Source organism: Cheilinus undulatus, linkage group 7 (assembly GCF_018320785.1).
Source record: "Cheilinus undulatus linkage group 7, ASM1832078v1, whole genome shotgun sequence".
In the NCBI taxonomy this organism is placed as follows: Eukaryota; Metazoa; Chordata; class Actinopteri; order Labriformes; family Labridae; genus Cheilinus; species Cheilinus undulatus.
The window spans coordinates 48,627,545-48,639,692 of record NC_054871.1 but is presented as its reverse complement, the minus strand read 5'-3'; the positions used below and the strand labels follow the sequence as shown (position 1 = coordinate 48,639,692).

The 12,148-nt window shown below is 42.1% G+C and overlaps 1 protein-coding gene across 1 annotated transcript in view; it reads left to right on the top strand.

Moving 5' to 3' along the window:
• The first annotated feature begins 399 nt into the window (after positions 1 to 399).
• scfd2 (sec1 family domain containing 2) overlaps positions 400 to 12,148 on the top strand; it is a 282,684-nt gene continuing 270,935 nt past the window's right edge. Inside the window, exons 1-2 of the mRNA XM_041790453.1 lie at positions 400 to 1,309; positions 4,933 to 5,101. Of these exons, the coding sequence (XP_041646387.1) occupies positions 496 to 1,309; positions 4,933 to 5,101 (983 nt within the window). The 5' untranslated portion in view covers positions 400 to 495. The remainder of the gene's footprint in view (positions 1,310 to 4,932; positions 5,102 to 12,148) is intronic.

Here is a 12,148-nt window from a genome sequence, read left to right as displayed (position 1 = left end):
TAATACGTGGCCAAAATAGTCCCAATTACGCATGTTTTTTGTTGACTATTTGTCGTTGTTTTCTGTGCATTATTACAAGCTGTAAGTCTTATAGGAACTGCGTTTATTTATGTGTTTATTCGTTTATTCACCGGACTCCATCGGTAAAATCTCTCTCTCTCTGGTTTTGGTGTCCCCTTCCCGTGTTTTTACAGTTAAAATTTCAATTATACTGTTTGTAGGGTTTTTATGACCTCTTTGGTGAAACTTAACTTAGAAAACTTGAATTACACCTCTTTAACTCCATCCTTTATCGATAATTCACCTGAGCCGCCCGGCATGTGGATGCTGTCTGCCATAGCAACGAGTGAAACGCTCGAGTGACGTATTGAATGTGCGACGCGCACTTGCCACGTCACCTTCAAGAGACTCGTGCGTTTGTTTTGAAGCTGCTAGCTGTCAAATCTGATGTGTTATTAACGCCGTAGCATTAAGCTAACGCTGGAAATTGAGAAAATGTCGTCGTCGGATGATTTTACGCGCCTTCCTCAGCAGATGTGGGAGAAGGTTCTGTCGAAGGTGAAGAAAGCGGTGGTTTTTATGGATGACAGATGTGCTGAGGCTCTGCACTGGAGCGGAGGAGCTGCTCTCCTCCTGGAAGCTGGAGCCAGAAATGTGAAGCAGTTTTCCAGTTTTGAAGCCTGTGGAGAGAATGAACCCAAAGCTGTGTTTGTGGTGAGCTCGTTGTTAAAGGGGAGGACAGTAGACATCATTAGAGACATCATCTCTCTCAGTCACTTCCAGTACTGTGTCGTCTTCACCACCGTGGCTCACTCCGTCCACCTGCTCGCTAACAACGTCTCTGCAGAGATGGAGGGCAGCCCCGTGTTTGAGCAGTTTGAGGAGAAGCTTTGTGAGTGGATGGGAAACATGAACTACACCGCTGAGGTCATGCATGTCCCCATCCTGTTCGCCCCTGTGTCCCAGCAGCTGCTCCTCACACCCACCTTTGCTCACCTGTTCCCCCTCCTCTCACCTGATCTGGAGGCCATCAACGCCAAAAGAGCGGAGAAGAAGAGGTTTGGGAGCCTGATTGATGCTGATGTGCACTCTCTGCCAGTTGAGCTGCAGCTTGAGATCAAATCTTTGGCTGCAGCGTTGAATTCAGTGTTTGAAGCTACAGGAACCAGAGAGGAGAGCTTCGCTGTTGGACCAATGAGCCGAATGATAGCAGGAGAGCTGGCCAATCACCCTCAAGCTAAGAACAGAAGGAAGACAGCGCCAAATAAAGCATCCATCATATTTGTGGACCGCACTATGGATCTCACAGGTGAAGTTAACTAATTTCAACAACAAACTACTTGATTATGTTTTTGAAGTTTTAAATCCTTGATACTTTGATTTTATAAGTTTTCACCAGGGCTGAAAATAGTACCAGAGTATTGTACTCAGGTAAAAGTTCAGCTACTTTGGGTAAAATTTACTCAAGGCCAATTAAAAGTGGTGGCCTATGAATTGACTCAAGTTAAAGTAAAAAGTATTAATTTAAATTTTACTTTAGGCAAGGCCGCCCATATGGGGGGAGAAAGTGGAGATCTTTCTGGGGCCCAGCCAAACTGAGGGCCCATGGAGGTCGAGAGGGACCCAACTGCAGTCAAGATGGCCGACATGGGCGTTGCTATACATCCAATCCATGCCGGAAGTCCCAAGCGGAAGTTTCTTCTTCGTGTTGGAGTCAGCTGCCAGTGTCTGTCAGTCTTTTTCACGCCTGCGCCTAACCCTAACACTAACCCTTGGTGCTGGATCTCAAATATATCACCTTCCCCACTGCCTTACCCTGAACCTAACCACTTGGGTTTTAATGCCTAAGCCTAACCTTAGACGTAGGGACTTCTGGTTGAGACCTCCTTTATGGATTGGATGTATGTCGGCCATTTTGTCTGCAGCAAGGTACTCTTGTGGAGGTCAGCAAAATTAATGTCCGTTTTAAGGTTAAGCTGTGATAGTAATATTTTCCCTGATTGGGAAGTGAACCAGGAAGCTTAGCTGTGAGGCATCAGCCCTGATCTCTGTGCCACTGTCTTACACTAGTTTGAAATCATCGGTTTCAAAATAATGCAATCACAGGCTTTTTAATTATTGATTTTATGTATAACCAAACCTTTTGTGAAAAGAAGAGTTCAGTTATGGTTTACTAAAACCGGTGGAATGGCAAATTGACCTATGGCTAAGTCCCGCCCTCAAATGCGATGAGCCAATCACAGTGCGTATACCACTCCAATACATTCAGACATCGGCTGCCTGGATGTCCATTGAAATGAATGGGAGAAGGTCTGTTTACGTCCGGTTTTATGAGGTTTTTCTGAGATTTTAAGTTTAAAAATGGTCAAACGGTGTTCATGGGGCACATGCGACTCCAACACAAGGTATCCTGAGAGTCTGGGTGACGGAGTGTATTTTTTACCCTTTCCTAAGCCACATCTAAACCGAGAAAAGTGTCTCCTTTGGATAAAAGTTTTGCAGTAGACCACAACATCCACTCACCGTGGATAAAATTAATAACATCTGTTCTAAGGTAAGCAAACATCGTATTTGAGGCAACATATTGTGACTTTGCTGGAATGAAATATAAAGTTATCTTTAATATCACTAACGTTAGCTAAAGTTAGCCTAACGTTAGCCTAACGTTAGCTCCTAGCTGCGTTGTTCGTTGTGTGAAGTTGTTTGTTGGGAGTTCATTGGTATTTTTTGTTCTAGTTTTTGTACTTTGGTGATAGTACATCATTGTTAGCTGTTGTCCAAAGGGCTCTAGTTAAACTAACGTTAACTCTTGGAGCTTAGCTTCATTAACTCATCTGTAATTGCCAAGATTACAAAGGTTGGCATGTTGAATGATTCAGTGTAAATATTGTAGCACCAAACTACCGGAGAGACACTCTTGGTAAAGATGGTAAAAAAGGCCGTTATATTTTTTGTCATATTATGAGCCAAACCTTAACTTCAGTGCCACTTTCATGCTGATCCTCTATCTTGTGGTCTGAGATTGTGATGGCAACGAGATGCAGTTTATCACGTTTGCACTGGGGCCTGTAAATTTTGGCTTGTAATTGAAGCTTTTTATCGACCTCCTCGACAGTAAAATGGTTAATATATCCCTCCAGTGTATAGTTTAGACCCTCTTGGTGGCTTCTAGATGTATGCCATCTTTCTTTCTCCAAAAATCATCAATGGCCTCCAGTGAAATGTCTCCTACTGTAACAACTGCAATAGCGTCTGTCAGTGAATGTTCATTGTTTGTCCGAGTGAGTGGAGGGGGGCGTGGCTTAGCGATAGGTCAATTGTGACTTTCTCAAGTCCTTTTTTTAGATTCATGAAGAACCATTGAAGGTCACATATTTTGCCCCTGAAAAAAAATACTCCAATATGTCTAAAAGCCTTACTTAGAACAAGCTGTTTCTGGGTCTGTGGCTTTAAATGTTAATGAGCTGTCTGACTCCACCCGTAGCTCTGCCCATGGGCCGCCCCTCTCAGAAATGGATGTGTGTTAAGCCGGGTGCACACGGTGCGATTTTCCGACGATTCAGCCATGACTCACTCTGAAGTCGGGACGACTTTCAGTCAGATCGGGCGTCGTTCGTCGTGCTGTTTACAGGGAAGTACGACGGCCAACCACAGCCCAACTATGACCCCACGACCTGCTCCTGACTGGTCGGGAGGATTTCTGGCATGTTTGATATTTTGGTCATACAACTCCAGAAACGTGAGCAGAATAAACAACTTTGGGGGATTGTTTTCCTCTGTAAACTGTCAGACAACGTCCTAAATTACCATGACAACAGCTGGAATCACTTTCTGATGCACCCCTGCTATGATAAAGTAAATAAACGAGCAGGAAATATTCCTCTCCATGGACCTGCAGCTGACACAGAGGTGATGCCGGTTGTGTGTGAGACAGAGAGACAGCGAGGGAGAGGGAGAGGGAGAGGGCGAGGGTGAGAGAGAGAATACAAGAGGAAACACTTTAGCCTCAGACCCTGAGACTTTTCAAAAAAGGAAATCTGCGGGTTTCTGTCACAGTCCATCCCAACTTCAGTTGCACAGTGTGAGCACTCGGGTCATGCACGACAGTCGGATCGTACAGTGTGAGCACACAACTCGTGCGCGATGGCTGTGCGGCGTAAACAATTCAGTCGCACAGTATGAGATGACATTCTGGCACGATAAATGTATGGTCGGCTTGAAATCGCACAGTGTATATCCGGCTTTAATGGATGTGGCTTTCCTAATCTTCCTCTCAGCTGCCAGCTGAGAGGAGAATCGTGAGAGGAGGGAGGAACTTTCGTCCAAGTGGGGAGAGCCAACCAAACCTGGGGGCGGGGCTTACTCCCCACATGACATCATGAGGGCAAAATCTCAAAACGGCTTGTTTCAGCACACATTTTCTGAAAGCTGAAGAAAGAGAGGGGGGAGGGAATGGACTTTTCTGATTCTTGGGCGGATTGGGGAAAAGCCAGGGGCACATATTTTAGTTAGAAAAACCTAAAAGGTGTATTTTGCGTAATATGTGACCTTTAATTCTGTTTGTTTCTCAGAAGGATAACTTTGCATCTGTTTCATAAGATGTGTCGCAGGGGTATAAATCTATTAAATTTACAGGAAAACTTCTGGACACTTTATTAATTGCACAACCACAATGTCAACATTTGGTATTTATAATATCTGACACTGAAAACCTTAATAACCCAATTTTGGATGCTCAGGACCCCTATTTCTATTGCTGTGGTTGAAAAAAGGTGTTAAAATCATTTGTGAAACATATGGAAGTTTATAATTTTGGTATCCCACAATCTTTTGCCAGAACTGTTAAGAGAGAGTTGGTTGGTGTTGGTAGGTGTTAGAAAACTGTCACTACAGATTTGACTATTTTTAACTTCTATTTTTTTAAATTCTCAGGAGCTGTCGGTCACCATGGAGACAACCTGGTGGAGAAGATTCTCACTGTGCTCAGACCGTTGCCTGGTCATGCTACAGACGTACAGGTAGACATGCTGGAGCTCACAGGTGTGCAGAGAACCCCCCATTCCCAGAACACTGTGGCCCCCGGCTGTCTAGCACAGACACAGTAAGTATTGTAACTTATTCAACATTTCAACCAAAGCTAGTTGTTTTCTCAATTTGTTTCATAAATATTCAAACACAACTGTGAACATTATAAAATAAGAGCCTTAAATCAACAGTATTTGCCAGTCAAGATGTGATGTTTGCCAGTCAAACACCACATCTGCTCCCAAGCTGTTAATTTAATGAGTCCTTTAACGGAGAAGACAAAAGACAAGCAATAATATGAGAGTGTATTTCACAGGAGAGAAAAAGAGAGTGAAAACAACCACACCAGAGAGGGTGAGGAAAAGAAAAGATGAAAAGGAGCACTTAGGAATCTGAAACCAAAGAACTGTGATTATAATATATAGACTAAAAGCTGTTTACTCTGATTTATCAATGAAATAGTCAAACAGCTGGAATTCTGTTGTCTACATCCAAATTTGATATTTTAGATTCCCGTTAGTGGCACAAAACAACACAATTTAATGTCTGTTTCTTCTCTGACTTGGAGATTAACATCCTAAAGGAGCATTTTTGCTATATTTTGTACCTCCATGTTATCGACTCTTTGGGTGAAGCCAGCTGAACCTTAAATATATAGGGGCATGTTACTTAACTGATGATTTGTGTCTACTGTTTTTGTCACCTATGTCCTGGTTAGACTACATTTAGTCAAAACAAGCAACAGTGATTCTCAAAGATGCTGAGTCTCTTATGGAAGGAGCTCCTTTAGTTGTTATTTCTGGTAATTAAGGCCAGTGTTTTTTTTTTTTACCATATAAATCATTTAACAAACTTAAAAGAGGAGAATTAAATTAATCTCTTTTGCAGCTGTGCGTTTTGGAAGCAGAAGTCCAATTTATTTTTCAAAGAGTGGTTTGTTTCACTATCTCAGATTCTGATCAGAACAGAGACTCTTATCTGGAGGTTATTGAATATGTGATGTGCATTTTTTTCCCCCCTGTTATTATTCCCTTTTCAGACAGAAATAGAAAATATTTCACGGTAAGGTCTTCTAAAATGGGTCTGTTTGCTGACCAGCACCAATCTAAGGCTACAGGTCAGACACAACAAGAGGTGTTTTAAGATTGTAATTTTGTTTTCCTCTTTCCAAGGATGTTTGGATCATACAGTAGATTGAAATAAGAGATAACTGGCATATTTTATGATAAATAGCATTTACTGACCAACAGTAAAAGCATGTCCTTGTTCTCCGTGGAATAAGGCATGAGTGGTTTAATGGTGAAAGAATACAATATTTAAATATATACTGTATGTTGCATAATTAAATCCACCCTGTGTAAATATAACACTGAGTGATAGCTTGCTTGGAGGAGAGTGAAAGTAAAATCCCTCAGGGTTTGTAGTTTTCAGCTCTGTGATCACACTGTCAGGACAGTGCTTCCATCAAGTTGTTTAGGTTTCACTCAGAGGCTCAGACATATTTCATGCATGTTTTTTCACATTAACAACTCTCTCTCCATCTGTCTGTAGCAAATCTGTGCTGTCGCTACATCACAGTGGCCTACACAGTTGTGATCACTACATACTTGAACACCGTGTGCCTTTGTTGCTCTGCAAAAGTCCATCCAAACACTACACAGTAGTGTGAGTTTTGTGCCAGTTCTCCTTTCTGTCGCTGTATTTCCTGCTTTTTTGTGTAGTGAAAACCATGGCAACCGAAACTAAGCATACTTTGTTTAAGTTAGAGCTGATAAACATTCGATCCAGACAGTCTATCGGCTTTGCAAGGTTAGAGGAAAGCGGCATTTTTTTCACGTCTTTGGCCAGGCGCATAGATGATACTTTTGGATATCAGCAAGTTGATACGAGTTGTTATTTTGCTTTCTGTAGCTGCTGATCTCATTCTAGAGTACGCATAATATGACTGTAGACAGCGACTGGCAGTCAACTAGCCAATCAATCACAGGGCTTGCAGCGTACATTGTTTCAATGCATAGTACATCTTTTTAAGAGGTACACACTGGCTATGCATAGTAGTGTATACAGTCAAGTAGGGTTCAGAAGTACATGGACCTTGTGTATTCTACTAGATTTGACACACAAGGATAAGTCGTGCTTTAGCCCCGCCCACCATGTGGAGAAAGAGGGAAGGCCCCATCTACTGACGGACACTGAGTCTCGGGGTGTTGTCCCAAGAATTCTAGCAAAGGTGAACTAATGAATGATAACACAGTCAGCTTTGAGATGCATATCATGACTTGGAATGGATCACTGAGTCTTCTTTTAGAAGTTTATGTGCAGGTCTCTGCTGTTCTCTGTCTTGCTGGTGGAACACGAAGGGAGGGGTGGGAGGAATGTGAGTGTGGAGGCCTAAAAGCATCTTAGCTGCTGAATAATTACTTAAAACACAAAGAAAATCAAGAAAAAGAATTATCTATGTCTAGTTGTACAATCTGCTCTGTCTTTCTGTATTTGTTCTCAGTGTTCTTGTATTTCTGTTGGGCTCCCCATGACATGCAGGTCTTGCTCATTTGAATGAAGTTCCTCTTGGTGCAGATATGATTAGGAGTTGTTTCCTGTCCACATAGATATTACCAACTTGAAAACTTGAAATGTCAATTTCAACCCCTTGATACCACCATAATATATATTTTTTCATACCTAACACCTGGACAAACACAAAAAAAGTCTAAACAGACTCCATCAGGCTCGAGGCGGCCCCCTGCTGAGAGAGCTGAGTGGCACATGACCAGCTTTAGGTGCTGCTGGTTCAGTCAAGCTTGCCGCTGCAGATGCACGTGTTTGGCGCCTGCTGCGAGGTTGTTGTACGGGGCAGGATTAGTCCTCCATCATGTGTTCTGCTCTCACTCTGTCCCTTCATGTGGTTGCAGGAGGAAAAGGCTTTCACTGAGGAGAAGAGTTTAGTGGTTGGAGCTGTCATGCAGGACGTCTGCCTACATTCATAAACAGACGTGTTTATGAATAAAAGAGCAGGGACAGCTCTGAGCTCGGTGGGAGTTTCTTCAGCGTTGTAACCGGTGTTAGATCTTTCTTCATCAGTCAGGTTTAGATAGAGTGCTGTGGCAGATTATGTGAGCACAGCAGGGGCAGGTTGAACTGACCCACGGCTGCAGGGCAAAAGTCTGGGGCACGTCAACTAGATACCAACAGTACACCCACTAATGTCTGTCTCCAGTCATTGTAGCTGCTCTGGATGTCTGAGTTTAACAAACACAGCTGAGATTTCTCAGTAGGAAGATATAAGGTTCAGAGTTAAATTATCCCTGCTGTAGCAGAAATAGCTTACTCTGTTAATGTCTGTCTGTAGGAAAGGGTTAAGTTTAAGGCTGGGCTGTAGAATTTATGTTGGAAACTTTGATAAGGTGGGAATCTTTTAGTCAATATGGAGAGTTTGAGGTCCCTGGAATTTTGATTTTTTTTTTTTTTTTTTTGCTTTTGTGCTGCTGTGAATATTAAACGTTTTCCCTGAAAAAAAAATTCTTTAATTGATGACTGACACATAAATGATGCATTAGCACAAATTTGAAGTGTCATCCAGAAAACCAACACTGGTTGTGATAAAAACCCCATCAAACATTTTGTGACAGCCAGCAATGACCAATGAATGTCCATCCTTTCACTTACAGTTCAAAGGTGGAGAGTTAGTTGCTTTGACTGAATTTTCCCAGGCAGATTTAGCCAAATTGAATCATGCAGCCATTGTGTCTGACTCTTCATTGTTATATTCATAAGTTTCTGTCTTTAATTTAGTCACTATGTTGTATTTAATTAGCTATTTTACTCTGCAATTGACTGAAAGTGATCTAAAGATGACAGAGACCATAGGAACCCACATCAGCCATCAGAAAAGTAGTAATAGCACAAGATGAGCTGCCACTGTACTGAGTTTTAGGCAAGGCTGACCATAAGGGGGGAGCTTTCTTGGACCCAGCCATCCTGGGGTCCCTTGGAGGTCAGCAAAACCAGACTTAGCTTTTATAAGTGATTTAAACAATGTGGATCAACACACTGAAGAAATTATTTGCAAAGTAATGTCAGACGTCATACCTAGGCCATGATGTGCACAAGTGTCAGGATGCATGAGTTCTTATTTTTTGCAAAAGAATAGAATTATTGGGAAAAGAGGCAAAGGGGGTGAAAAGTGGCAAAAAGTTGCAAAAATAGGCAAAAAGCTGTAAAAGAACTGGAGAAAAGTGGCAAAGAATAGCAAAAATGGGTTGGGAGGTAGAAAAACTGTTTGATGGGGTAAAAACTTGGTAGAAAACAATGAAAAATGGACAAAAGTGTCACTTTACAAAGTAGATGGATACACCCGTTTTCGTGTTTCTCACTGGTGAATCCATCTTGCAAAGCTCCCGTCTGAACTGTTTGGGCCTGGTTAGAAAGTGACAGGACCAATCAGCGACGAGGGGCAGTGCTTTCAGGCACGGTGGAGTCATGATGTAAACAAGCAGCAACAAGAGCAACTGTGGCAGAAGACATTAGCGTGGATGCTGCTAAAGCACCAGTTTTATCAGGACTTGACAACATTTCTTGGTTAAAAAAAGAACAAAGAACAGCAGTGAGTTGTTGTCTTTACAAATACGACAGAGGTCGTGTACTGACATGTCTATAGTCGCCATGGTTCATGGTGTTGTGCAGTTCTGTATGGAGCTTAATCCCTCGGTAAGGGCGCAGGCACGCAGCTCGGTAGCAGCTACGTCACATGTATTGTTGCTCTGATTGGCCCGTAAAGATGTGACAGACAGAACGTTCATCCAGTCACCCTCTGAGTCTTTTTTCAAAGGCTCTGCCCTTTCCCAAACACCGTCTATGGAAGGTTTTCCAGATGGATGTGTGAAACAAATCCATCTGGCATGCCAGGTTAGCACAAGTGGGTTTAAAGTGTGAAAAACAGCAAAAATGGGAATAAAGTGGCAAAAAGTGGATAAAATGGTCTAAAGCAAGGTCAAATAGACGAAAAGTTGCAAAAAGATGTTGCATGAACGGGCAGGAAGTAGCAAAAAAAGGGGCAAAAAAGTTGACAATATTTGCAATAAATCAGTCATAGAAGTGGCAAAAATGGGTGAAAAAGGGCAAAAAAGTGGCAAAAGAAAGGGCAAAAATGAGTGTTGAAAATGGGTGAAAAGCAGCAAACATGGGCTCAAAGTGGCAATAATGGATGGAAAGAAGTGGTGAAACAGGTTAAAAATTAGCATCAATAAATAAGTCCAACTCAGAACCCAATCATACTTGACACATTTTTTAGCTCCAAAGTGAGGTAACTGTTAGCATAGGCACGCAGTGATATCATTAATAAAGCACAACTGGGGGGATTCTCTGGGTTTGTCAGGTGCCCAGCCAAATCTGTGACCATCACTGCCAGCGTACTCACACATCCGTTACATTGAGTGTTCTGTTGTTGTTGTCCAGCTTTGTGTGCAGACAAGCTAACATCACAGTTGGCGGTTTCTAACAACTCTCACATTATTCAGCAAAATTCCCTCACAAAGTGAAGAGGGGGCTTTAGCAGCAGATCTCCAATGTCAGGCTCCTCTCCTGGCCTGAAGTGAGACTTACATTGTTATACCACTAAGACTGAACAGTTGATGGAAATTTAGATCCATATGTCCTACAATTTTCACATCACAAAAGGTGCAACATTTATTTCACCTGAAATGTGTCAAAATCAATGTAATACATTTTTTTGCAGCATAGATGTTATGCTATACACATTGTATAAACATTTAAGTGTCATTTTTTTCTGGAATAGTTTGCAAAAAAAATCCCACAACTTCATTTTTTGTAAATGTTTTTCTTAAATTAAACAAGAATGACATAAAGCATTTTCACCTCAATGCCACAGCTTTTTTAGTCAAAAAAATTGCAACTGTCAGGGCCCCCTCCAGGAGCCTGGTATTGCTGCAGAGTAGAGCCCGACCGATATGGGATTCTTGGGGCTGATGCCAATACCGATATTGGGGGCTAAAAAGAAAGCCGACATCTGATACACAGGATATATATACTGTACATTAACACAAATTCTTATATTTGTTTTATTTTTGTTTATTTCACAAAGATGAAACTTAGACGACTTTAAAACCTGTTAACAGTTGCATTTATCATTGTTTATTCTCAACTCCTGTGTCTCTACTCCTCTAAGCAGTAGAGAACTGGTCGACTACAACTCCCACAGTGCTTTGCATTTCAAACAAATATGGCTGGCCACTGAAGAAAGTCAAAGTACAGGATGGAAAATGGATTAAAAATGGATAAAAAGACACTTATTATTGGATGTAACGCTGTGGATTTAATCTCCAAAGACCCCAAAAAGTCACAGAAGTTCTGGGCTCACTACAACAGCATCCTTTAGAGCTACGGAGACATCAATGGTAGCACACAAACGGCAAAATGGTCAGCTTTCAGAGGAAAAAAGGGTACATTTCTATGACTTACAGTTTTTATAAACTGTGTCACGTATTGTTGTGTAGGACAACACTGTCCTCAGAGACTCCGAAAAGTCAGCCAAGTTCCAGGCTCACTCGAAAATGTTAGTGCCCATGACTTGCAGTTCAAATGTTACCAAGTGATTTTTGAAGGGATGTGCCTGCCGCAAGTATCTGTGCCGTGTGAGCTCTAAGGGTTAATATATCGGCTACGTATTGGCCGATGTTGATTAATCTGTGATACGCTATAATCAGCCCGATTAATCGGCCTGCCGATCAATTGGTCAGGCTCTATTGCAGAGACCCCTATGCCATACCCTCTCTTCTCATACATCGCACTCTCTTTAGCTCATAGCCGGTGAATTTACAGCTAACCCAGCCCTAACCCTAACCCCAATGGAGTGTTTTTATACCACCATGAGATGTAACTGGGCAAAGAAAGCTTTGTATGTTACCATCATCAACTGCTGTGTATCTCAAAGGTACTAACAGGGTGAAAGGGACCACAACAGAGGTCTGTAATGACTCTTCTTTGTTTAGATATCTACTTCCAGAGTGAAGGATTTTAGTGATGGCATGGATGATGAAATGGGGTTGCTGATGGCCAAGCAAGCAGCCCCGGTTTGAATCCGGCCTGTGGCTCCTTTCCTGAATGT